The 27098-nt window shown below is 48.5% G+C and overlaps 1 protein-coding gene and 1 pseudogene across 6 annotated transcripts in view; both read left to right on the forward strand.

The window, feature by feature from the left end:
- LOC309652864 (protein WWC3-like) overlaps positions 1-3800 on the forward strand; it is a 129993-nt gene extending 126193 nt beyond the window's left edge. For all 5 annotated transcript variants that reach the window (XM_082446947.1, XM_082446946.1, XM_082446948.1 and 2 more), the window contains one exon: positions 1094-3800. Coding sequence is in view for 4 of the 5 variants with exons in the window: in XM_082446946.1 (XP_082303072.1) it covers positions 1094-1160 (67 nt within the window). In the remaining variant the exon portion in view is untranslated. The remainder of the gene's footprint in view (positions 1-1093) is intronic.
- Positions 3801-10859: 7059 nt separating this feature from the next.
- LOC309652705 (H(+)/Cl(-) exchange transporter 4 pseudogene) overlaps positions 10860-27098 on the forward strand; it is a 48055-nt pseudogene continuing 31816 nt past the window's right edge. The window contains exon 1 of the transcript XR_014268744.1: positions 10860-11012. The product of XR_014268744.1 is annotated as a H(+)/Cl(-) exchange transporter 4 pseudogene (transcript). The remainder of the gene's footprint in view (positions 11013-27098) is intronic.

Genomic DNA, 27098 nt, shown 5'->3' on the forward strand with positions numbered 1-27098 from the left:
TATACCCTGCTTCTTTCCAAATGTTTGCTCTTGTAAACAGCACAGTGATCTACATATAGATACATATGTGTATCACCTTTGCCTTTTTAGTTAACTTTTGATTGAAGCATAATAGACATACAGGAAAGCGTGCATATATATGAAATATTTCAGTGAATTGTCATAAACCCTACATGGCAAGAATCAAATGTTATCAGCACCCCCAGATTTCCCACACCAGAATAACCACCATCTTGAATTTGAATAGCGTAGATTAGCTTTCCCTGTTTTTATTTTTTATATGAGGAAAATCCCCCAGTTAATCTATTTTCTTTTGTGTCTGGCTTTTTAAAAAATTGAGGTGAAGTTCACGAAGCATAAGATTAACCATTTTAAAATGAACAATTCCATGGCATTTAGTACAGTCACAATCTCTATTCAGTTCCAGAACATTTCCATCACCCCAAAAGGAAACCCTGTACCCCCGTTAAGCAGTCACTCCCCATGCCAACCTCTCGTCAGCTCCTGGCGGCCACCATTGTCCTTTCCATCTCTATGGGTTTGCCTGTTCTGGACCTTTCATATAAGAGAAGTCATACAGTATGTGGTCTTTTGTGTTTGGCTTCTTTCACTTAGGATAGTATTTTTAAGGTTCATCAGTGTTGTCGCATGAATCAGTGCAGTGTTCCTTTTTAGGGCTAAATAATATGTGCCAGACCTCTAGTCTTAATTTTTTTATACCCTGAATTTTTACCTCCCCATCATAAAAGAGTATAAAACACTATAGCTGTCTTCCTTCAACTATGATTTAGAACTCCTTGTATAGATTTTCATTTATTCATAAAGAAATATTTGCTGAGCATCTGCGTATACCAGGCACTGTTCTAGGCACTGGAGACAAACCCTTGCCCTCATGGGGCTTTGTAACTTCTGTTACAATTTAGAGAGGGGGCCGGGGCAAGAAACTTCAGAGAATCTGTATACAGAGGTGCTCCTGGGGATTGAAATTCAATGTGTTCTCTGAGTAAGAAAAGCTGTCATTGATGGCAGAGCCTCTTGCCACCTTTCACTGCATTTCTGTCAGCCTCTAACCTGTAATTCTTTCCAATCGCAGGGAGAAGATAGCATTTTTTACAAGACCAAGGATTAACGTACCTCCTCTGCCCGCCGACGATGTTTGATGTAGTGCTTTGTACACATGAAGTATTTATCTGCCTGTTTTATTTTCATGAAGTTCTTAGACTAGCTAAATTTGTCTTTAAAATATTTGTGCAAAGCTATTAATATACACATTTTGTAAAAAATAAATAAAAACAAAACACATATATCTATACATATATATTTTATAATAGTGACGGCAACAGGGCTTGGTTTTTCCTTGTTGTGAAATTGACATCTCTGAAGACAGGTTATTTTATAAGAGATCAATTATCATGCTAAGAGTGTACAGTTTTTACGCTGTTTTATTTGACTTAAAGGCTGGAAGACAGAAACGAAGTGAGTTCAGGCAAATTCACTGTATTGTAATTTATTTATAGTACTTTTTTTTTCCTTGAAGGAAAACACTGACTTTAAGATGTATTTTAAGACTGAAATTTAGTTCTTCAGTATTTGCCATGCGGTAGAATGGATCTTTGGGGCCGGTTTTGTGTCTGACGTCGGAAACGCAAACACTGTGTGCTGAACTCGTCACTCGCCCCGTCTCTCCTGTGTGCATTGATCTCGTATATTGCATACTTTCGCACCCTTTGTGTGCTGTTAAGATGCCGCCTTAGGGGCTCAGTCCTAAGTCAGTGCGGGGTGCGCGTTGCGGAGCTCGGTCTCCCGCGCGGGCTGGGCACCCAGAGCCCCTGGTTTCCGTGCACCTTTCCGTGCCCACCCCGGGTCTGAGGCCGGTCACGGAGCCCCTGGCAGCGGCAGCCGCACAGCCCACCCTGACCCGGCCACGGCAGCCCCGCCTGCCTTTCCGGCCCGCCCCATCTGATCCTGACCGACAAGGAGGGCGGTGGTGGAGCTTCTGCTCTGCTGCTCTGCCCTGCAGGAAAGCGAAAAGAGAAGAAGGAAGGTGCGTTTTCACTGAGTCACTGGATCCGCTGATGCATAGAGCAGTCACGACATGGACACGATAACCTTTGAAGGCGCTTTTTTGAGGAAGCCAGCTTCCGTGGGAGCTACAAGTACCCGGCGAGTCACTCACAGGAGAGCATGTGCTTTCGATCAGAGGCCCTCGCCCCATACTGGAGTCTTCCCAACATTTCTTAAGAAATCTTAGAACTAGCTCATGAGGAAAAAATTCTTTACGTAATAAAACTATACCATCCTTTTAAAATGCCAGGTGGTATAGTTCGCCTAATACGTATTTATTATATGTGAAATGCACTCTCCTTCATGAGGCCTCGGAGAAGTAAACGAGGTGAGTCACACAAAATGTAAGAGAAAACGGAACCCTCCTCCTGGGTCTTTCTGCCCCTCCCCCCTTAATCAGCAGCATCTCTCTTCTCATTCGTCTGTAAGCACTCCCTTGGATAACCCACCTTCCTTTTCACATTTATTAAAAATGAATGTTGTAAAAGCATTTCATTGACATGTGACCTATCACGGACAGTGAAGTTGTCAGTGGTGGTAAGGCTGAAAACTCTGTGCTTTTTCACACTTGTCACTTGTTGCTATGTATTTCTGCCTCTAGTCTCGGTTTTGTTTTTCCTTTTTCTTTTGCTAATTTTCCTGCATACGTACCCACAACAGAGGTAGAGAGACAAAACACATGAGTGCTTGCCAGAAGTGCCCCCCAGGAGACAGCGTTGCTGCACGGGTCAGGTTGGTGGCAGGCCCTCTCTGTCCCCAGCTGTTGAAACTTCTGACTGACGGATTGGCTGCCGCTGGACTCTGGGGTGTGTGGAGAGCAAGTCACACGCCTCTGAGGTGCGTGGCTCCCCAGACGTGGGAGAGCCCCGGCCGCGTTGCCTGGCCTCTGTTCAGACACTGCCACTTGAAGCTCTAAGTGGGTGGAAGGGTTGAGGTAGCTTTCCTGCTAACCCCTACAAAGTAGCAACGCGGGGAGACCCACTGTGCCAATACAGAAAGCCCGCAAGGGTTTGCAAATGTCACTGCCCAGTAGATACAGGTTTCTGTTTGGAATGCTTCCCCACCCCAGAGTTAAAAAAGAAAAGAAAAGAAAAGAAATCCCTCCTCTGCCCCACCGGAAACAAATGCAGCCCCAGCTTTGGTGTCAGTTCCAGGAGTGCTGGGTCCTGCGCCGCCTCCCTCCTGTGTCTGCTTTCGCACCTGAATGGGACCATAGCCAGAAAGGAAGGAAAAGCCAGGCAGATGAAGGACGGGGAGGTGACGGGCTCCGTGCTGCTCGCAGGCTGTGCTGGAAGTGGCACATGGACAGCGTCAGAGCCCAGCCCGGGAGGCAGGACACGATGCACCCTAATTGGCTTCTCTTTCGTGATTTGATTGTGCAGCTTCCGACTAGTTAAGACTCCCACCCCCTGGAAGATATCCCACATGTCCGAAAAGTGAAGTCCTATCGTCTTAAGGGGTATTTTCTTATGTTTAAGTTTGCCCATAATCGTGCCTTGGACAATCCAAAGTCTGCCACCAGGGTCCTTTAGAAACAGTGTGATGAGTAAAAGGGAATTCGGTCTTCACTTCATCTGGTCATGTAATTGTCACCACGGAAATAAGTAACCTTCTGTTGTGGGAATAAGTTATAATCAGTATTCATCTCTATTTTTGTCACTGTTCTAATTGTGTCATTTGTATTGTTTGAAAGTATTTCTTCTACAAAATTAAACTAACCTGCCTTAAGAACAGAATGGAAATGTGTGTGATTTTTTAAAAAAATGTAGTTAGAGACTTAAATATATTAAAATGTTTATTTTTTTCAACATAAAAATAGAGGTATGAAAATAGAATGGTACAGTGAAGACACATGCAGCCCTCTGCCCTACCCCTTCACCATGGACCATTCTTGGCCCATCTTGTTTGGTCTACACCTCCGCCTGCCCCCCCCCTCCCGTGTTCTGAAGCAAATCCCATACACCTTTCTGGTTGAGCTGGAAACATTTCAGTACATATGGCTAAGAGAGAAAGACACAGTATCCTTATCACATCATAACGTTTAATAACTCCTCAATGGCATTCATCATCCATGGTTCACCTTTTCACTTGCCTCAAGGTCATTCTTTTTTTTTTTTAACTGAACAGAATCCAAATATCTGTTTATTGGGATTTTTTTTTTAAGTCTGTGGTTTTTTTTGGGGAGGGGGAGCTTTCTTGAGATAGAATTCACATACCATACAATTCACCCTTTTAAAGCATGTAATTCATCAGTTTTTAGTATATTCGGAGTTTAGTATGTTCGTAGCGCAAATGCTACAATCAATTGTAGAACTTCTTCCTCACCGTAAAAAGAAACCCTGTGCCAGTTAACCGTCACCCCCATTTCTCCCCCTCCCCCCTGCCCCTGGTAACCGCTAATCTTTCTGTCTCTGTGGATATGCCTGTTTTGGACGTTTCCTGGAAATAGAATCACATGCTCTGTGTGTTGGCTTTGTTCGCTCAGCATCATGTCTTCTGGGCTCGTCCACATTGTAGCCTGTGTCAGGACTTCACTCCTTTTTATTGCTGAGTAATATTCCTTTGTGTAGATAGACCACATTGTGTTTATTTGTTCGGCAGTTGATGGCCATTTGGGTTGTTTCCACTTTTTGGCTAATAGGGATAATGTTGCTGTGTACATTTGTGTACAAGCTTTTGTGTGGACATAGGTCTTTATTTCTCTTGGGTCTATACATAAAAGTAGAATTTCTAGATCATATGGTAATTCTATGTTTAACCATTTGAAGAACTGCCAGACTATTTTCCAAAGCAGCTGCCCATTTTATATTCCTACCAGCAGCGTACAAGGGCTTCAGTTTCTCCACTTGCTGGCCAACACTTGTCATTTTGATCATAGCCATCTTCATAGGTGCACAGTGGCATCTCAGTGCAGTTGTGCCTGTTTTTAGTTCACAGGATCCATCCCCCCTACCACGCACACACCTTTGTAATTTGTTGAAGAAACAAGATTGTGTGTTTTCTGATCTCCCACAGCCCGGACTTGGCTCATTGTATCCCTGGGGGTAGTTTAACATGTTCCTCTGAACTTTATTTCCTAAAAATAAATGCTGAAAAAAAGCTGTTATTGAACCTAAAAGCTTGATCAGATTCCAGTTCGTTTTTTTCCTTTCTTTTTTGGGGGCTGGGACGGGTGGCAAGGCATACCTTCATCAGGTGACTTATAATAATGTTTCTTTTTATAAGGTTTGCAACTATTGATAATCAATACATAGATCCATTAATTCACTAAGGGTTGCAAAATGATGATATTCTGTCAATTTTTAAAACATTATTATTTACTTTGAAATGCCTTTATAAAGAGAAACTTACTAGTCTATTTGGTTATCCAGTGGTACAGTTTGTATGGGAAAAGCAAGATAAATGCTTGATTTTTTTCTTTATTGACCAGTTTTGAAAATAATTGTTTCCCCAGCACTGTTACAGTGGTGACCAATTTGTTTTTGGTTTTTGGAATTTTTTTTTTTAGTATCGTTATTATTAACACAAATTTAAATATGTTTGGTGTGCTTTAATCCATTGGAGTTGTTATCCTTATTAATGCTCAAATTCCCTCCTCTGTAGCTGGGGCAACCTCTACTGGTTGACTGCTGGGTCCTTTTTATATGTCCCCAGGAGTCTGAGATGGCTTCCTTGCTACTGAAACGGAGCGGGACCCTACAGAGCCTTCCCGGGGACAGACACTTGCCCAGGCCCCGTGTCCCCTGCCCGCCTCTTGTGTGTAGAAAAGCTTTAGCATCCTGAACCTTCCCTGAGTTCCAAAAAGAAAAATTTAATAAGAGAAGAAAAAAAAAACAGAAACAAAAAATATTCAAGTAAGACTAATAACAGTTTAGCCGTAAAACAAGGTCAAGGGCCTTTGGTTCTTCCTCAGGGGCTATAGATAATACCCTGGGCCATACCCTTCAGTTGTCTGCAGACACTAAAACCTCCACCAGGTGGAAGAAGTTAATTGCATGCTGGTCACATAGACCCCAAACCAGTTGGAACCAGAAGGTTGATGACTGAGATTCCTGAAACATCACCCTGTTACCTCACCATCAACCAATGAGGGAATTGTGCATGAGCTAGCTGATAACACACCCTGTCACCCTCTCCCTCACACTGTCTTTAAAAACCCTTCCCTGAAAGCCACTGGGGAGTTCGGATCTTTTGAGCTCAGCCGCCCATTCTTCCTTGGCCTTGCAACAAACGCTGCGCTTTCCTTCACCACAAGCCGGTGTCAGTAGATTGGTTTTGCTGCTCCATGGGCGAGGGGACCAAGTTTGGTTCGGTAACACTACCCTGCTTGACCAGATGTTTGTGACCTGGAAATGGTCATTTCTCCAGGGAGACTTGGTTTCTCGGTGCCAGGAGTACTCGTTACTGCTGGGTTAGTCATTGTTTGTAGATTTATTGTCTGTCTCTGTTAGGTAGACAGACAATATTTTCTTGTCATGCATCTCAATTTTTGCTTTGAAACAAGTGATCAGACACTGCCACCTCATTTTGGAACAAGATTTGCAGGCCCTTGGTTACATCCAAAGGCAGAGGCTGCACGTCTTTTGGTGTTTGGAAACATCGTGCCTGGGACCTGTGGCGAGAGGCACGCAGCTTTCTGGAATCTGTGCTTTTCCGTCCTTCCCACCCACAGACACTCTGGCCAGATTGCTTTTCCTACTCTGCAGTTACAGGCAGAATCCCCTGGGTAATAAACACAAATTGTTTTATTGCAATGGAATTAGTTTAAAAGAAATGCTTCACAGCACTGCCCAATAGAACTATCTGCAATGATGGAGTTGTTTTGTATCTGCACTAAAATATAGTAGCCACTAGCCACATGTGGCGATCAGGCACTTGACATGTGGCTAGTGTGACTAAGGAACTGAATTTTATTTATTTAAAAAAATTTTTTTAATTTTTAAAAAATATTTATTTATTTATTTATTTAGGCTGTGCCAGGTCTTAGCTGCGGCGTGCATGTGGGACCCAGCTCCCCGACCAGGGATTTAACCTGGGCTCCCTGCATTGGGAGTGCGGAGTCTTACCCTCTGGACCATCAGGGAAGTCCCTGAATTTTAAATTTTATTAATTTAAATTAACTTAAACTTGAATAGCAGCTTGTGGCTAGAGGCTAGCATATTGAAGCAGTGCAATTTTACCCTGTATTACTGTGTAAGGGGAATAATTATGTCCAACTGGCCAGGGGTTACATGCCCTGCTTGTCCCCGTGGGTGGGTTTATGTGAGTTGACAATGGCGTGCAAATGAACTGGGCCACGTGGGGCTTTATATATGGATGTGTGTGTGTTTGATTGTGAGTCTTTATAACTTTTTCCACTCGGCTCAAAATATGCTAGGTATTTTGATAAGCATATATAGGGGTACACATTTTTCCTTGCGTCTCAGGCTCCAGTAAGGCTCTGCAAAGCACTGCTTACTCTTTCCAGAGCCCTCACTTAAGCCTCAAAATGCCCCCAGGTGGTGGAACCTTTTACTACCTCTGCTGCTCCCCACTTTCCAGAAGGGAAAATCGAGGCTTGCAGAAGCTTGACAAATAGCACAGACAATAATACTGTCATATGGCTGTTATGTAATACTTCAAGATGGTGTCTGAGAACATTTGAAGACAGTGTTGGTTCTGGTGTAACACTGTATCCCAGAGACAGTTTTTTTGTTTTGTTTTGTTCTGTTTACCATGTAGCGTGCTTCCATGTCTATGAAAACTTCCTTCCCTCTCCGTGTCCCAGTCACTGGGCTCTGCTCCCCAGAGATAACCACCCTTTGCGGCTTCCTGTGCATCAATTCTGAAATAGTCTATGAACATACAGGCAATCATACTTCCCACGTGCCAGCAGTACCACATTTAAGGGATTATAATGAAGCAGAGCTTCCAGCATGTTATACAATGGTGAACTCTTAAAAATGACTGGGGGGCTTCCCTGGTGGCGCAGTGGTTGAGAATCTGCCTGCCAATGCAGGGGACACGGGTTCGAGCCCTGGTCCGGGAAGATCCCACATGCCACGGAGCAACTGGGCCCGTGAGCCACAACTACTGAGCCTGCGCATCTGGAGCCTGTGCTCCACAACAAGAGAGGCCACGATGGTGAGAGGCCTGCGCACCGCGATGAAGAGTGGCCCCCGCTCGCCGCAACTGGAGAAAGCCCTGGCACAGAAACGAAGACCCAACATAGCAATCAATCAATCAATCAATCAATCAATAAATCTTTTAAAAAAAGGACATCCCTTCAGAATAGGCTGATTGGAATCTTTAAAAAAAAAAAAAAAAAAAGACTGGGAAGGGCCTTCCCTGGAGGTCCAGTGGTTAAGACTCCGAGCTTCCACTGCAGGGGGCCTGGGTTTGATCCCTGGTTGGGGGATTAAGGCCCCTCATGCTGCGGGACTCGGCCAAAAAAAAAGAAAAAAAAAAAAAAAAAGCCTGGGAAATGGAAGATTTGGGTGCCTCAAATTATACTTTATAAGCAGGGTCTCTCTGCTTGGGCACTAGTGATATTCTGGGCTGGAACATTCTCTGTTGCAAGGCTGCCCTGGGCACCGTAGGATGGCGAGCAGCATCCCGGACCTCCACCCACCAGATGCCAGGGGCATCCCCGCCCCCCGCCCCGAGTTGTGGCAGCCAAAACTGTCCCCAGACATTGTCCAATGTACCAGCAGCAGATAAGAGGGAAAAAATGTAAAAGATTCAAAGGGATTAACAAGTAGAAATCTGTGAAGAAAACAGAAGGTGCCAGTATGGAGAAATTAAAGCTCAAAGGTTATTACATAAGTGTTTGAAGAATCTTTTCAGGAAGGATCTTAACGGCTATCTTTCAATCGTCACACATAGCAGAATAAGAAGTGAATTTAAACGGAAGAGAAATTAAGGCTGGACCTACAGACGATGAAACGGTAACACCAGGTCTGAGCTGCCATCTTCCTTCCTAAAGATTTTTATGAGCAGAATAACCTAGGATGATTAGGAATTGTTCTCTCGGGGCTTTGCGGTTATGATTTGAGAATCTTCAAGGAATGAAATCTGCGTTAAAAAGTAGCAAAATATACATAATCCATGATTATGTCTCCTACAGTGCTTAAAAAAAAAAAAAGCAATATCTGTTTCTTGTTACAAAAGCAATGCATGTTAATCGTAGAAAAATTAGAAAATGCAGCTAAGCTAAAAAGAAGAAAATGAGAAATACCCTTAATCTCACTAATGAGTGAAATACTAAGGTCGATACTTTAGTGAATTTGCTTCCCAGTTGTTTTCTCTGTTCAAAGGCATTTGCGTAGATATAAATATATTAAACTGTAGGGGGGGAAACTCTTCCCTTCTTCCCTTCTAGGTTTTTTGACTGGTCTAATAATTAAATTGACATAAAATGGATTAACAGGAGAGAAACAAATTTAATTTCCTACGGTAGGGGAGCCCATAGAATTATGAGACTCCAAGAAGTCACCAAAGCAGGCAGCTTTTATACCTTCTAGACAAGGAAACCGGTAAGTTTGTGAAGAATTGGAGAAACAAAGGGGTTTGGGCTTGGGCTAGCAAATTAGTGAAAGTAACAAGGTTTGTTTATACAGCCTTCCAGGTGGTGAATTTCCTGTCTCCGCAATAAGGATGCCTTTTATCCACCTGGTGGGGGGCAGGGTACCTTCACATGCTTTTGGGGGGACCAAGGAAGGTCAGAGTGTCTTTTTTTTGCACAGGCTGTTTCTTAAGCAACTTTAATTAAAAATAATCAGTATGCCAAGTGGCATATTTTGGGGGTGGCATCTTCTTCCTTTTGGGGGTGGCATCTTCTGCTTCCCTTCAACATCTACATACATTCGTGGAATCATTCAGCACATAATGCTTTGGAGCTTGCTTTTTTTCATTTAAGACACCGTGAATGTCTTTCCATGTCGAAAAGTATCTATTACCATATCCGTTTTAATTCTTGTGTTGTACCGATGTCTTATAAACTTAACCTATCCTCTGTTTTTGGCCACTTAACTTGCTTCTGGTGCTTTGAGGTCATAAATAATATTGCAGCAATTTTTCCTTTCACGATTCTTTCCGTTCCTTTCCTTTTTTCCTAATGAGGCTAGTTCCTGGAGCAAATGATAGCAATAGCTGTCGGGCCCACTGTATGTTTCCACCCGCGCATTATTTGCAAGGTTTTTGGTAGGAATTGCTAAACAGCCCACCAGGAAGATTGTTCAATTTACATTCTTATGGGGGGGGGTAATCTTTTTTTTTTTTTTTTAAGTCCTTGCCAAAAGGACAATTTCATGGGTGGAGGTGGAGGATGTCGGAAGTGATCTCATTCTGCTGAAAACTGTGCGCCCCAGTTTTAGGCTTTTCCTGAATTGCCTGTTTGCTGTAATGTTCTTCACACTTGAACAATCACCTGGAGAAGAGCAGGTGAAACTAACCTACTGGCAAAAAAAAATCGCCCCACGACGAGGAAGGTGCCTCTGCTTGAGTCATTTCCGCCAAGCCGGAACACAGAGCAAGTCACTTCGGACCTCGGAGGGCATTTTATAGACAGCCCCGCGTCCCAGCTCCCGTCGATTCTTGGAACTCCCACCACCGTAGTCCCGGCAGCCCAACCCCAGCGGGCAGCGCGTCCCGTGTCGGGGACGCTGGGTTCTCTGTGCACCCAAAGGAACCAACTGTACGAGGCTTGGAAGGGCCGGCCTCCAGAGCCGAGGTGACCCAGCCTGCCGGGCAGGGCTGAGTGGCTGGGCGCAGCACGTGACGCTCGCAGCCTGGCTCTTGGCTGGGGGGTAGTGGGGGCCCACCCCGCGCGCCTGAAGGCTGAAATCGACTTCTGCCTCTGGCAGGAAAATGAGCTTGTCAGTTTCTGTCTCTAGCGGACCCTCAACCCAGTGGAGCAGGGGATTTCGGTAGCATTTAAATTTTATATCTCAGGAATCTGAAAGCAAAAGGTAAGTTGCTTATCACTCAGAAAAATAAATAAGAGGAAGGACCTGGAATACCGTACGGCCACTCTGTTGATTTTTAAAATCGAGTTGAAACTAATCGATCGCTGGGCGAGACAAGGGCCATTATTTAGCCCCAAATTAGAGGCTGACCTTCTGAACAGAAATTTGGTTAATCAGGAGGGGATGGTGGTAAAAGGGCCCGGGGTTAAATATAGAAGGACATGAAAGCTTCCGGAATAAATAGCAAGTAAGTAACCCTGGCCTGCTTGTGAAACAACCCATTTCACATCTCTTTCAGGGGCGCCAGCGAAGGGAATGTTAAAATTGCAATTTAAACTCAAACGAAAGGAAACTAATCTATATGAAACTGGAATACAAATAAAAACAGTTCCTGCTTTTGCTCTTTCACATTTCAAAAACGTTTATGTGGTTTGGCAAGAAAGTTGATATCTTCACAGTTTAAGCCTGAAATATGCCATTTCAAATTTACGAAATGATCACAGTTGGAATTTTCTAAGTTCCTCTAGGCAAGGCTGTTTCAGTTGTGAATGAGAAATATTGACATTGTACATATTTTCTGTAATAGATGACTCACTTCCGCAGAATGTGATAAAAATTAGAAAACGTATAATAATGAGTTATTGCGAATTAACTTTCATGTCTGAGAGATCAAATTCTTTGCCAGAGGATTTAAGAAAACAGACACAGGTACAACCATGCTCATGCAATAGCGCTTCACTTTAAACAGTCAAATGTTCAAGTAAGAAGTATAACTATGTGGTGTCACTGTTGTTTTCTTCGGCAAAAACACGTTGATATTGGAATGCAGGTACTGAGAGTAATTAAAAGCATTATTCATCAGTGCAATTAGTATTACATTCCACAATGAATATGCTTCAAATTAATGTATTTGATATACGGTTTGAAACATGGACCCTCTATGCAAAATATGTATATGCACTCTGTATTTTAACTGTCATTTTGATTTGCACAAAATAGATTTATTTATTTAGTTCTCCATCGCATTTGATAAAGACTTTTTAAAAATAAAAAGCTAAATTATTTCCTTTCATTACTAATCCCCTTATTGAAATCCTATTACCCGCGTGGAGCCTGGAGTCATTTGGGTCTCCCCTTCTGTGTGCTGTTTGTTTCCCACAGTTCGTGGAAGGCTAGGCCAGCCGCCCACACCAAACACACCGCCCTGAAAGGAGGCCAGAGCGAGGCTTCCCGGGCACTCGCTCCTCACCTCCAGGGACTTCCAGGGTCTTCCCCCCCGCCCCTCCCCTCCTCGCCCCGAGGGCGTCACGTGGCGGCGTGGGCCCGCCTCCCGGTGACGTCAGCGCGTTCGCAGCCGTTGCGCCGAAGAAACGATGCTCTAGGATGCGGTGCAGGTGGGCGACCGGCCTGCGCCATGCGGCACTGCAGGTAAGGGACTCTTCAGCAGGCGCCCCTGCAGCCCGTCGGCGCCCCAGGAAGCGAAAGTGGGGTTTCTGGCTGCTGCGGCTGCTGCAGGCAGCAGGCAGCAGGGGGGCGCGGAGGGCGGCTGCTGCAGGCTCACGCGTGACTTGGGTCTTGGCAGGCGCACCCTGGGAAAGTGGGCAGGGGCCAGACTGAAAGACCCGGGCCTCTTTCACAGGAGGGGAAAAACATCAGGAATGATCACAGTACACGCATTGTAAGGAGAGAGAGGGGCTTGTCAAAGGTAACTGTTTACCGACGGTCATTGTGCTTCTTAAATAATGACGCGTTGACTGATTCTCCTTACGGGGGTTTGTCCTCAGTAGTCAGCCTGATTTCTTTCAAAGGCAAGCTGCTGCTTTGCTTGAAATGGAATGGAAACTTCTTGGTTAGCATTTGAAGAGCTAGATGTGCGGTCTAAATTGTTTGGCATTATTTTGCAAGGTTCCAGCATTTAAAGGGGTATGTCAGAAATGTGTTTGTTTTCTCCAGGTGTTTTAAATAGATGAAAAAATAACAGTAGCCAGTAAAAGAAAATAAAGCTTCCAATGTGCGTGTAGGAGAGTGCAAAGCAGCTACATCTGTTCAGAACAAAAAGGTCTTTAGAAGGGGGTGGAGCTGGAAATGAACCCCAAAAGCCATGAATTTCCAGTGTTCTTTTTGATTCCATTGCTAAATAATTTGCTTGCTGAAAGAAGGGGCTTGATGACGCAGTGGCAGATGGAGGGGCGTCAGCTGACTTCAATTTTAGCAGGACGGGGTGGGATTTTAATGGACGCTTTTGAGAGTTCAGGCCTGTGTTTACATTCCTTTCTCTGGTTCACATACGACCCGAGGCCAGGACATGTGTGGGTACCTTAGGAGGAGAATGTGGCGTTCTTTCGTGTAAAACGTGACCCCTGTGGAAGCCGTGGTATCACTGAATTGTATTGGAACTCACACCATGAATCATTTGACCCATGCAGCAACTGTGGGAGGACCTGTAAAACAATGCTATTTTCGTTGATAATTCAATAAGGCATTTCTTTCAGCGTTTGGACACCCTGATGCGTTGCTGCAGTAATTCAGTAATGAATTTACTGCAGTTTTCTTCATTTGGTTCAGGTTGGCTATTAGAGTGCAGATCCTCAGGTCCCTACCTTGCCTTCTCCCCCAGCCCACCCCTAGACAGACAGAGCAGATGATAGACAGATGTAGTAGAGACGTGACTCCACTTGTGGCTTTGGGACTGTGGAACCTGGGACAAGTCACTTTGTGTCTTTGGGACTCAGTTTTCTTGCCCCCAGAGTCACCAAGGAATTTATACCAGGGTTTCTCAGCCTTGGCACTATTGACGTTTGGGGCTGGATGAATCTGTTGTGGGCGCCGTCCTGTGCTCTGGAGGACGTTTGTTTAGCTGCGTCCCTGACCTCCGCCCACTAGATGCCAGTAGCCCCCTCCCCCCAAGTTGTGACAATGAAAAATGTCTCCAGACCCTGCCACTTGTTCCCTCGTGGCGCTCCATTGCCCCTGGTTGAGAACACTGATTTGGATGATCTTGAAATGTTCTTCTGGCTCTGGTATTCTAGAATTCATTTTCCTATGATTTGTTTCATGCTGAGCCCTTGGTCAGAGATCCGATTCCCTTTCCTGATGTTGTCAATGCGAAGACTTTTTTATGCTCTGGGGTTCCAGAAGTAGCTTCAGTCAAAGAGGGGAGGCCTGTTTTGTGTGCCAGTCGTAGCTGGGAAGCTAGCTTGCCAGAGTGTCAGGGAAAGAGGGAAAGACACAAGCACTAGATCAGCGTGTTTGGAACTGGGGTAGCCCAGACTCCCCATCCTTATCTGCAGAAGTGGGAGTAGAAGGACCTGTGTGGAGGCGTCGAAAGGAGGGAGTGAGATAACGGGGGTGCTGGTGCCCGTTGTGGCCGCCACGGTCATGCGCTTTACGCTCCAGTGCAGGACTGGCCGCTAAAGGTCTGGCTCTGACACTTCAGAGAGCGGCTTTGCTGCATCACTTCACCTCTTGGAGCCGTTGCCGAAAATGTAAATGGGGCTACTGTACTTGCTGGTCCTGCTTCTTTGGCTTCTGAGGGGATCAGATGGACGTAAGAGGGTCAGCAAGCTGGAAACTCCCGGGAGACAGGAAGCGGTGATGGCAGTGGCATTGCAAGGCGTGGGCCATGTGTAGTGGGTTTGGGGGAGGGAGCTTATAATGATCAGAAAAATTATCCTTGTCCCCCCACGGGCCTGGGACTGTGGTGTGCCCCTCCCCCAATACCCTTGCCCTCAGCTCGCTCTCTCTGCCTCTTCCTGGCCCCATAAAAATTGCTCTCCTTGGGGAGGGTTGGTCTTTAGTGAGAAAGAGCCAGTGTGCAGAGGCCAGGGCACAGGCAGCCTCCTTTGTCCACTTCCAGCCATTTTCTTTACAGGTGGCACCCACAGCCAGCCAGGTAGCTTGTCCCCAGAATGGCTTGGCACCCTAGGTGGGTCACTGGGCGCTGTCTCTGCACCCAGTCAGTGATGTGAAAGAAAATGAAAAAAGAGGAGGGCTTCCCTGGTGGCGCAGTGGTTTAGAATCCGCCTGCCAATGCAGGGGACACGGGTTCGAGCCCTGGTCCGGGAAGATCCCACAGGCTGCGGAGCCACTAAGTCCGTGCGCCACAGCTACTGAGCCTGTGCTCTAGGGCCCACGAGCCACAACTACTGAGCCTGCATGCCACAACTACTGAAGCCCGCACGCCTAGAGCCCGTGCTCTGCAACAAGAGAAGCCACTGCAGTGAGAAGCCTGCGCACCGCAACGAAGAGTAGCCCCCGCTCGCCGCAACTAGAGAAAGGCCCCGCGCAGCAAGGAAGACCTAATGCAGCCAAAAATAAATAAATAAATAAGTTAAAAAAGAAAAAAAAGAAAATGGAGGAGGCTTCTCCATCAAATGAGACTTCAGAGATGGGATCACTGTCCTAGGCAGCTCTGCCGCTGTGACAGCACCGCAGGCTGGCTGGCTTACCAGCAAGAGACGTTTATTTCTCACAGCTCTGGAGGCTGGAAGTCTGAGATCAGGGTGCCGGCGTGGTTGGGTTCTGGTGAGGGCTCTCTTCTGGATTGCAAACGGCTGCCTTCTCCTTGTGTCCTCACGTGGTGGGAAGAGAGCAAGCTAGCTCTCTGGCCTCTTCTTATAAGGGCACTAGTCGCATGGTGAGGGCTCCATCTTCATAACTTAATCACCTCCCAAAGGCCCCACCTCCTAATACCATCACATTGGGGATTAGGATTTCAATATATGAATTCTGGGGGGGATACATTCAGTCCATGACAATAACCAAATGTAACTTGTGCCCTTGATTGGATCCTGGCCTGAACAAACATCGGTAATAGGCTTTGGGGACACCTGGGTTATTTTTATGTGCCTGCCTTCTCGATCATGCAAGGAAACGATTGTAAGTTTGATTAGGTGCCATAATCTTGTGGTGTGGTGGGCACCCAGCTCAGCCACTCGTCATTCCTGACACAGAAGCAGTGAGATGAGACATGCTTGTTTCCTGCTGCCATGTTTCAGGGTAATTTGTTACACAGCAGTAGGTAACTAACACGTGTATATGTACAGGAGTCTTATTTTTCAGTGATGCATGCTGAAGTAGTTAGGGGTGAAGTGTCATGAGCGCAATAAGTTACTTTTAAAGTTTTTTGGGTTTTTTTTTAACATTTTTGGAGATCTTTTTAATGTATGGCTGAATAGAAGACAGATGATTTCTCAACCCTGCTTCTGCATTCAGTCTGTTGCAGTATCACATGTCATGTAGCCTCTGGAAAATTCCACTGTACACTCATGAGAGAATGAGAATGGAAAAAGGCAAATAAAAGTTTACAATTATCATAAGGATGTTTTTGACAGCATGGACCCCCTTAAAGGGCCTTGGGGACCTCAGGGTGTCCCCAGACCACACTTTGAGAACCACAATAATTTACTTTTAAATGGTTCAGTTGAATGGAGAGAGAGCGAGAAGAGGCAAATACAGTCAAATAGGAACGCTGGTTGAATCTGATTGGTGTTATTCATTGGACTCTTCTCCATCATGTGCTGTGTGTTTGAAAATGTGCACAATAGAAAGTTAGAAAGAAGATAGAAAAGAAATGTAGACTCTTGGACATGTGAGGGGTTCTGATTGAGATCTGAGGGTGAAGCCCACGGGCAGCATTTTTAACCTGAGCTCCAGGTGCCCTTGACCGCACGAACCTGAGGCCCCAGGGGAGACCTGCTGGCCCGGAGGTTCCCAGCTTACCCAGCAGCCCTCCAGCCCTGCACCCTCCCAAACCAGACCCAGGGGGATTAGTTAGTGGTGAGGAGGGTGGGTGTATGAGCCCTCTGCAAATTCTGGCGTGTGGGCTGCGGGAAAGGCCTTATTATCAAACCCTTGCTTGACTGTATTGTCAGGGGCTGGCCAGAGATAAGTTGTCCTTTCTAAGGGCAGGGCTGGTTTCCTTTCTAGAGAGTGATAAGTATTTTTTGAATGACTTGTTTTCCATCGAAATAGTAATAGATGCGTTTTGGGAGGATTTCACGCAGGATAAAGGTTATGGAAAGAAAACAAAGTCTCTTTCCCATTCCTGGTCCCCCATCCCACTTCCAAAGGCAACCACTGATAACTGTCTTATATACTGTTTCAGAAAATGTCTATGCAAATACATCCATCTATAGAAGGTATATAGCACTTTCCTTTTTCTTTTTTCTTCACTAGGATGTAATTTACATGGAATGAAGTGCATGGATCTTAATTCATTTGGTTTTGACCAACTGAAGAGAACCTTCTTGGTACTCCCAGAGGGCCTCATCTTGCCCTCCTTTAGTAAAATCCTCTGGCTGGAGGGTACCACCATGCTGATTTGTGTCAGCACAGTTTACTTTCGCCTGTTCTTGAACTTCATATACCTGGAGTCCTATGATCTGTACACTCTTATGTCTGGCTTCTGCACTGGGCATGATTGTGAGATTCATCCGTGTTGTGTCATGTAGCACTGATTCATTCATTCATTCCATTTTCTTGTGAAAGTACTTGGGAGAGTAATATACTTGATAGACTCCTGCTGTTTGGAAGCTGTTGTACATACATCAGCTTGCTCACAGCATGTTCCAGAGTGTGGACGGTGTGGAAGTTTACTTAACCAGTCCCCTCTTGATGGGTGTGTGGATTCCTCAAGCTTTTGTAATCAATGCTTATGGTATTACGCCAATGTAAAAATGCCAAACAGGAAAAGACCTCTGGGATTAATTAAATGCATAGAATTTAGATGTTGGAAGCTGGCTAGCTTCAAAAATCAAAGCCACCCTTATATTTTACATATGACCAAGAGATGCCCTGAGGAGTCAGGTGACTTGCCCAAGGTCACGTGACCAGTAGCGACAGAGTTGGGGAACCACCCAGGTCCCCAGACGCCTTGTACAGAATGTTCTTTTTTGCACTATAGGCTGTGTGAGGGAAGGAACTGTGTGTGCTTTGTTCACCACTGTCAACCCAGCACATAGCACGTGGCAGAGTAAGTGCTCATTAAATATTCGTTGGATGAAAAATTAAGTGAAATGTTAGTACCCTGAGAAAAGACCACCGATGTCCTGAGAACTGCAAAGGCGTTTCCATGAGACGTGAGCCTCGATATTCATTCATTCATTCACTCCCTCATTTACTTCTTCGTTCAGCCAGTATCTGTTGGGTCCCTGCCGTGTGTCTAGGCCAGGGTTTCTCGCCCTGGGCGCTGTGGGCTCTCGGGCCGGATGATTCTCTGTGGGGGGCTGTCCTGTGCGCGGTAGGATGTTTAGCGGCGTCCCCGGCCTTCACCCGCTCGATGTGGGTTGCACCCACTGCCCCGTCCCCCACTTGTGACGGCTGAACTCCAGACATTGCCAAGTGTTCCCTGGTGGGCAAAATTACCCCCGGTTGAGACCTACCCATCTAGGCACCGGGGTTTACCGTGGAACCAAATGGCCAAGGTTCGTGCCTCGGTGGAAGTGACATTGAAGTCGAGGAAAGAGAAGATAACTGTATTTGATAGGTTGTGCTGTCGTATGAAATATAGCGGGAGGCGGAGGGTGGGCAGTGGTGGATTCAGAACCCTGGTTAGACAGGGCGGTCACGGCGGCCCCTCTGGGGGCCCACACGTGACCAGGGACTGAGGGGGAGCCATGTGAACATCGAGGGGGCGGAGAGCTCCGGCTGAGGGAACAGCCAGTGCAAAGGCCCTGAGGCGAGGCAGCAAGGAGGTGGGCGTGTCCAGAGAAGAACCACCCAGAGAAGCGTGGTGGGAGAGGTGCTTGGAAGGGTGGCTGGGCGGACCCTGTGGGGACTCAGCAGGAGTGGCACCAACCCTGGTGACTAGGTGTGATGGCAAGCCACTGGGTGCTCTTGGGTGGGAGAGTGACACTTCGGGACTTGTGTTCGAATGGATGGCTCTGGCTGCGGTAAGGAGAGAAGTCAGAGGTGGGTGAGAGAGAAAGCAGGGTGGCCGGCGAGGAGGTCGGGACGGTGGCCACGTGAGCGGTGACCTGGGTGGCCAGGTGAGCTGCAGCTTAGAGGACCGTGCCCTTAACCAGTTTAGCAGCCGTGTCGTGCTTGGAGCCAGGCGGGCCTTGGTCGTCAGAGGAGCGCGTGCGGTCAGGTGGCACTGTGAGTGTGTGGCGGCAGCGCCGCGAGGTGGAGGCCGCCTGCAGCGCCTCTCAGGACAGTGTCACCAGTGACGGGCGGCGGTTCGCAGGGACAGCACAGGCGACAGCTCTTGCATTCCACAGATGACACTGGAAAGGCTCCCCTTCCGGCCTCCTGGTGTGGATGAAGTCGCTCGAGCTTTCTCGCGGGCCCTCGAGCCCGCCGCCTGCCTCTTTCCCTGTGGACGGGCTGTTCTCTGCCTGGAGGGCTACGCCACCCCCGTGCTGGCCAGCCTGGGTCGCCCACGGTCCACTGTCGCCGAGTCCTCCCGTGCAGGTCCTTGTGCCGGTCCTGAGAGCAGGCAGCTGGCCGTCGGTTGGACTGATGGAGGTTTGAGACCAGAGCCTTCCCCGTTGGAGGTGACTGTCCCCCTCCTGGGGTCCCGTGCGGGGAGAGCCCTGCGGGCTAGGCCGGGCCCTCGACCCCCCGAGGACGCTGCCGGGCCTGCTCCCACCAGCGGCAGCGCTGACCCGGGGGTGGGGGTGGGGTTTGGCCGGAGGGAGCGTGACACAGACACGCCGAGTTCTGTTAATCCCCTCGGGAGGTCTGGTCCTTGCCCTGGTGCCCGGGGACCTGCTGACTCATTTCTCGTGGCTGCTGTTGCTGCCCCTGGGCTCGCCCCGCACTTTTTACCGCGCCTCTGGGGGTGGCCGGAGCTTACCTCCTGCCGGGATCTTAGCCTCCCTTCTGGGTTGCGATGGTCAGTGTAAAATTTATTGTTTCCATCCACCGGAGCCCTTGGAGGTGCTGGTTGGGTTCGGACGAGAGGGGCCACCGCAACGGTCCCAGACACATTATTTTCCTCTTAGCTCCGTCAGGCCTCCCACCAGCCCCCCTTTTGCCCAAAACATAGGCGTCGACTGACATTTCAGCCCTCACCTTGGTAACGGCGCTGGAATACGGTTAAGCCACCCCGTGGCCGTGTTCCCGCTGTGGCCTTGCTCGGAGGACACTGCGAAGGACACCTCGAGGCTGCCTTGGAGGACTCGGTGCATTTAACCTTCACGGACATGCTGCTTGCGAGCGTCTGTGACGTTGTTTCCATCCCCGAGGGGGAGTAGCCCACATGAGCAGGAAGTAGCTGGTTGCCGAGGAAGGTGGTCTGCAGAGGTCCCAGGAGAGGGAGGGACACGGCGGCGTTTCTCACCAGCATCGCCTTCAGCTGCTGTCATGGGCTGATATTGTGTCTGTCAGAGCGCACGTGGTGAAGTCCTAACCCGTAGTGCCTCAGGATGCGACCTTACTGGGAGATGAGAGCTTTGTAGAGGTAATCCACTTAGAACGAGGCCCTGAGGGTGGCCGCGGTCCAGTGTGACTGGGGCCTTTATAAGAAGAGGGGGTGTCTGCACAGACAGATGCAGGGCGAAGAGGGTGTGAAGGGGCGTGGGGAGAAGACGGCCGTCCGCCAGCCAGGGAGAGAGGCCTGGGACGGATCCTGCCCTCACAGCCCCCAAGGAACCAACCCCGCTGTCACCTGGATCTCAGGCTTCTGGCCTCCGGCATTGGGAGATAAGAAGTTTCTGCCGTTGGAGCCACCCGGCCTGTGGGGCTTGCCAGGGCAACGCTGGTGAACTAATCCAGCGGTGTTTGCCGGGGCACACGAGCCATCGCGCGCCCGGGAGGTTGGACGGTAACCCGGCAGCCTTTACTTGAGCGCTTTCCGCGCAGTTTAGGAGAAGCTTGGCGAGCAGTGACCTCTCGGTGGAAGCAGGTAGCTCTTGGGTCCCGAGAGGAACGAGGCCTGTTCAGTCCTCTCACGACCCAAGAGGAAGGGTCCTCGGGCCCCGGTGGGAATCTGGCTCCCCGCTCACTGTCTGTGGGACTTGGGCTTGAGACCTAACCTCCCCTCTGCCTCAGCTTACTGATCTGTAACGTGGGCCTGAGGGTGACGGCATTTACTTCACAGAGTGTCAGGAGCCCTGGTGACTGATACGTGTGACGCGCTTAGGACGGGAGCCCTATCCAGAGTCGTTGTTGTTATTATTACTGTGCGGAAGTTCTCCATCCTTGGCCCCGGGTGCCGGGAACGCGGAGACCTCATGGCCGTCTCCCTGCCCTCTGGGGAGGGGGGCGGGATGTGAGAACACTGAGTCCATTGTGTCACCGGAGGTCATGTGCAGTTGGCCTCAGCCCCTTCGCAACACGCAGGCTGTGTTCCGCAAGGGGACAAATAGCCGCGCAGCCCTGGGGCCACAGGAGCCGTGCCACGGAGGGCGGCCGCGCCCTGCACCAGCTCGCCAGCCTTGGGGGGCAGAAGGGGTGCGGGGAGGGCTGGGTGCTGGGCAGGGGCCAAGGGGGAAGCAGGAGGGGGAGGTAGAAGTGACCCTCCCCCTCTGTGCCCGCTCCAGGCAACATTTTGAAGCTGACAGACTTTAATTCTCACGTCTCTTTCTGTGCATCCTGCGGCTTGAGCTTTCTTGTCTTGGGGACGCCGGAGGGTGCCGTGGCCCTCGGCCTCTCGCCACGTGGCCACCAGGGGGCTCCTCTCAGTGTCGGCGCCGCTGGGTCTAACCCCCCCGGGGAGCGCCGTGCGGTGGCTGGAGGGTTGGCTAGAGGGGGTGGATGAAGCGTGGCCCGTCACCCGCCTAAAGGTGTCTGCATCTTGAAAGCGAGACTCCATCATCTCAAATGAATTTGAAGTTGGTGGGGTTTCAGGTGAGATGGAGAGGGGAGGGGAGAAGCTTTGACTAGTGGGGGAACCGGCCTCCAGGACGGGCCCGATGACTGCCTCCTGTGTTCATGGCCAAGTGCAGCCTCTCCCACACTGAGTCCCTCAGGGCTGACTGTGCCCCCGGCGGGGCACGCTGGAAGGGGCGGCGTGTGACTCGCAAGGCTAGGTCATAGAGACTGCTGCTTCCACCTCGCTCCTGTGGAGCACTTGTTCTAGAGGAAGCTGACTGCCGTGTCCCGAGGACGCTCAAGCAGTCCCGTGGAGGCGCAGAGTGCAGTGGAACCGAGCCCTCGCGCCAACAGCCAGCACTGACTTGCCTTCAGATGCCTGCGGCCCTGGGCGACAACCTCCTGAGAGACCTCGAGTCAGAAAGACCCAGCCAAGCTGCTCCTGAATCCCCAACCCATAGATACTGTGTAAGATTATATGTTTATTATTTTAAGCTGCTGAGTTCTGAGCTAGTTTGTTATGTAGCATTCTAGATAATACACGTGGGGAGGAGAGGAGCTCCATGCACGGTTTAGGTTATTGATTGTAAGTTAGGGCATATTGATGATGAGCTTCAGTGTATTGATTTTAAGTAAATGGACAGCTGCGTATATTTCAGGAAAATGTCTACTTCCCTGTTGATCTTCATAGCCTGGAGACTTCAGTCTCCATTAGCCCCCAAACGCCAGTGGGGTTTGGATGTCTGCTGTCACTTCAGGCACCCAGCATTGCCAGTCTGGGATGTCACTTTCTTTGGGAGCATCTCCCCTTTTCTCCCTGCACCAGTGAAACGTGCTCCGGCCTGTAATGCAGCTTGGAGCCCATGTCATGGTGGGTTTGCCAACCCCAGTGCCTTTGCTCGGTCAGAGGGTTCAGACTTTGGACCTGAATTATTTCAGTGGGAGATCAGTTTTTCTAGGTAGGTATTTTAAAAGAGAAAGAAAGTAGTTCACAGGCGCTTGAGAGAAGTGTTGCAGCATGCCAACTAAAAAATCTAACTTTTGTACAGTGAGGCGGAGAGATTTAATTCTAGTTGATGGGTCTTTTGGGGTGCCTTGAGTAATAAATCTTTTATTGAAATATATGTGCAGAAAAGTGTGTAAAGTGTAAGTGTACAGCTTGATGAATTTTCACAAAGTGATCACACCTGGGTAACCAGTGCCCAGATCAAGAAACAGGAAGTGGGACTTCCCTGGTGGCACGGTGGTTAAGACTCAGTGCTCCCAATGCAGGGGGCCCGGGTTCGATCCCTGGTCAGGGAACTAGATCCCACATGCCTTCTGCAACTAAGAGTTCACACGCCACAACTAAGGAGCCCATGTGCTGCAACTAAGGAGCTGGCGAGCTGCAACTAAGACCCGGCACAACTAACTAACTAACTAAATATTAATTAAAAAAAAAAGAAAAAAAAAGATAAAACGTGACCAGCCGCCAGAAGCCACCCCCATGTCCCTTCTGGTCACTCCTCAGCCCAAGGGTAACTGCTGTCCTGATTAACTCCGCACATTCGGTTTGCTTGTTTGGAGCTTTGTTTTAATGGACTCGTGTGTTCCTGTGTCTGGCCTTCCCTTGACATTGGGTTTGCGAATTTCATCCTTGTCAGTGTACGTAGTGGTAGGTTGTTCATCCTTGTGGTTGTGTCTAGTCGCATAGTTTTCTCTGTATATAGGTGTCTTTTTTTCTCTTGCTGCTTTTAAGATATCCTCCTTTTCACTGGGTTTAGCAATGTGATTATGCCACTCCTCAGTGTGGTTTTATTCTGTTATTTATTTGGGTGCTTGGGGTGTATTGATTCGCTTTGCTTCTTGTATCTGTGGGCTTGTAGTCTCGTAGTTTAAATCCTGTAGAACGGGATTTCCTAGAGCAAAAGTTCTGGGCCACAAATGAAAACGTATTTCAGAGAAATTTCTTGAGAGAACTTAAAGGGAGTTTTAAACCAATTTCCCTCTCACCTCCTGCACTTGGGTAAGAAATGTGAAGTAGGGTTTGGCTCATCCGGCTGCTAAAGGGACTGCCAAGTCTTGGTGCTCCCCCCCTTCCCGCTGTGATGGGTCCAAAGTCCACTTCTTTGGGCTCCCAAGATTCTGGGTCAGATGCCTGTGGTTGGGCGTCAGCCAGGATGTTGGCCGGCTGCACCGAGGAAGAGATCTGTCTATATTTGTCAGCCCAGCTTTTTTCCTGGGTGAAAAGTAATAAGGGAAGAATCAGGATGAATCGAGCAGTTAAAGAAACCCCCTGAACCTAGGAGGGGAAAGCAAGGCATGCCCTTGAGACTCGCGTTGCTACAGAGGATAAAACTGCGGACCATGGTGCATGTGAAAGGCGATGCAGTCAAAGAGACGTGTCCCAACCTCTCATTTTCACGTCTAGTGACTTGAGTATGGTTTTTGTATTCTTTTTGTCCTGTGTATACTCACAGGTAAGCTATCTTTCTTGTACGTATTTTTTTTTTTTAATTTATTTATTTATTTATTTTTGGCTGTGTTGGGTCTTCGTTTCTGTGCGAGGGCTTTCTCTAGTCGTGGCAAGCGGGGGCCACTCTTCATCGCGGTGCGCGGGCCTCTCACTATCGCGGCCTCTCTTGTTGCGGAGCACAGGCTCCAGATGCGCAGGCTCAGTAGCTGTGGCTCACGGGCCCAGTTGCTCCGCGGCATGTGGGATCTTCCCAGACCAGGGCTCGAACCCGTGTCCCCTGCATTGGCAGGCAGATTCTCAACCACTGCGCCACCAGGGAGGCCCTCTTATATGTATTTTTGAGCGTGCCTGTGCAGTGATGTCCCAAGCGTTAAGCTGACTGCTTCATAGAGTTTTCTATCTCTAGATGGATGTAATTTTGTTTGTTTTTTAAAAAAATGTTTATTTAAATGTAGTTGATTTACAACGTTGTGTTAGTTTCAGGCGTACAGCAAAGTGATTCAGTTATACGTATATACGTAAATATATGTATTCTTTTTTTTGCATTCTCTTCCATTACAGGTTATTACAAGATATTGAGTAGCGTCCCCTGTGCTATACAGTAGGTTCTCGTGGGTTATCTACTTCATATTTTAATCCCAAGCTCTTAATTTATCCCTCCCTCCCCCTTTCCCCTTTGGTAACTGTAAGTTTGTGTGCTGTGTCTGTGGGTCTATTTCTGTTTTGTAAGTAAGTTTGCGTGTATCATTTTTTAAGATTCCACATACAGGTGATATCATATGGTGTTTGTCTGTCTGACTTACTTCACTGAGTGTGACCATCTCTAGGTCTAGATGGATGTAGTTTTAGTAACGCTCCTTGTAGAGGAGAGATCGTGTATGCGGTGGGTGAAGCTTTTTAGGGTTAACGGATGTTGTAACTGTACAGCAGGCTCAGCAAACACTGCCTCAAAGGTGCAGACGGTAGATGGGGGTGAGTAACGCAGGCCTCTGCCCTGAGGAGCTCAGAGGCAGCAAGCTTTGAAACAGTGATTCCAGTTTATAAGTAAGATTGATATTCAAAACAGTAGTAATTAAAACACAACGGGAAGGATGCAGGGAAGGAAATGGAGTGGGGAATAGGAGGGGAATGAAGGGTTTATAAGGGCCCCTGGTTGTTAAAGCCCGGTCTGTGGGCCAACAACATCAACCTTCCTGGAAGCTTGTGAGAAATGCACATTCTTGGGCCTTGCCCCAGAGCTGCTGAAGCTCAATGTCTGGGGCCGCCACCAGGACCGGGACCCAGCCCTCCCGATTTGCCAGGTCACCTGTTGCATTCAGTAAAGTGTGTCAGGGAGTTTTCCTGCGTTCTTACACGGATGGCAGGTTTCACTTTGCCCATTAGTACAGTTTCTTGTAAGGGTCGTGCTTTGGTGTCATCCCTAAAATCTCTGCCTAGCCCTAGGTCATGACGATTTTGCCCATTTGTACAGGGCCATAAACATCACTCAGGGATTTATGCAGGCAAAGGCATCCCTGGCTGAAGAAAGAGAAAGTGGCCCGCGATGCCGCCTTCATTTGGGTTCTCTGAGAAGCGGACCCTGAGACGAGGATTCTGGTGCAGGGCGTTTCTTGGGTGCTGCAGGGACGCTGGGAGGGGCGACCGGGAGAAGAAGGCACCCGTTAGAGCCTGGGCTGTTAATGCAGCTCACCCTGTGGGCAGCCGGAGCTTAACTCCATGCTTTGGAAACTCTAGAAAATGACGCTTGCTGTGTCACGAGCTCCCCGAGTCACCTGTGGGTTCACTAGGAGGACTTAGGGGACCCAGTGTATAGTTGTCTTCACTGCTGTGACCTCCTATAATGGAAGGCTAGAAAGCAAAATCAGCAAAGGGAAAAGGCGACGGGGCAAAGTCTGGAGGAAACCAGGCTCCGGCTCCCAGAGTCCTCTTCCCGTGGAGTCCCACAGGATGTGCTTCACTTTGCCCACAGTGAGCTGAGGCAGCACGGGGGACGCGCTCTCTACCCAGGAAGCTTGTTGGTCTCAGTGCCCAGATTTCTACTGCGGGCTGGTCCTGTAGGCACTCTGTCCAGCTCGTATCAAAATTCCAGACTCCCGGAAGGAGAGCAGAGGTTCGGCATGAGTCACAGTACTTGGACAACCAGTTTAGGTACCACGAGCCATTCTTATCAGTGCTGGGGATGGTGTCAACCCTCCTGGAATCCAAGTTCCCAGGTGCCAGCCGAGGGCCAGCCTTGCCAGCAGGCCTTTCTGAAGAGAGCAGTCTCTGGCCTGCAGTGCTAAGTCTTTTCTGCACAGGTACGAAACACATGCCTTGAAATGATCCCGTTCAGGGGGCGAGGGAGTGGGAGTGTTTATGCACCAGTTCCTGAGGGTCATCGGTTAATACCTGCTCCCAATAATGCTCTTCAGGTGTGCCACACCAGCAGAGCCACCTTCCACGGGGCCTGGGGCAGTGACCTCAGGCGCAGAGATACAGTTGGGAATCAGCTGGAGCTCACTGGAAGGTTTTGAGGGATATGGGTGGGGCACTGGGAGCATCAGGTACAATAGTTATTCTAGAAATTGGGTGGGGACGACAGAGCCATGTGTCCAGGGCAGTTCACATGCATGTAGTCATGCGGCAGTATTACAACTGTGGGTGAAAAGACCAAGGTCAAGGCTTCCCTCTAACTTCCTTGGGGTGTGGCAGGGATGCCGGGTAGGAGGCACCGGGAGAGCCATGGATGGGCACCTCCTCCCTGTGTCTGCCTGTTTCTTTCTCTTCTTCTGAAGAAGAGTATATTTATATGCATATATTTGTTCACTTGATGGAGTCCCATAAGTCCCTTACTGTGTGTGTGTGTGTGAGTGTGAGTGTGTGAACGAGCATTGTGGAGG

This window comes from Balaenoptera physalus, assembly GCF_965194825.1.
Source record: "Balaenoptera physalus genome assembly, chromosome: X".
In the NCBI taxonomy this organism is placed as follows: Eukaryota; Metazoa; Chordata; class Mammalia; order Artiodactyla; family Balaenopteridae; genus Balaenoptera; species Balaenoptera physalus.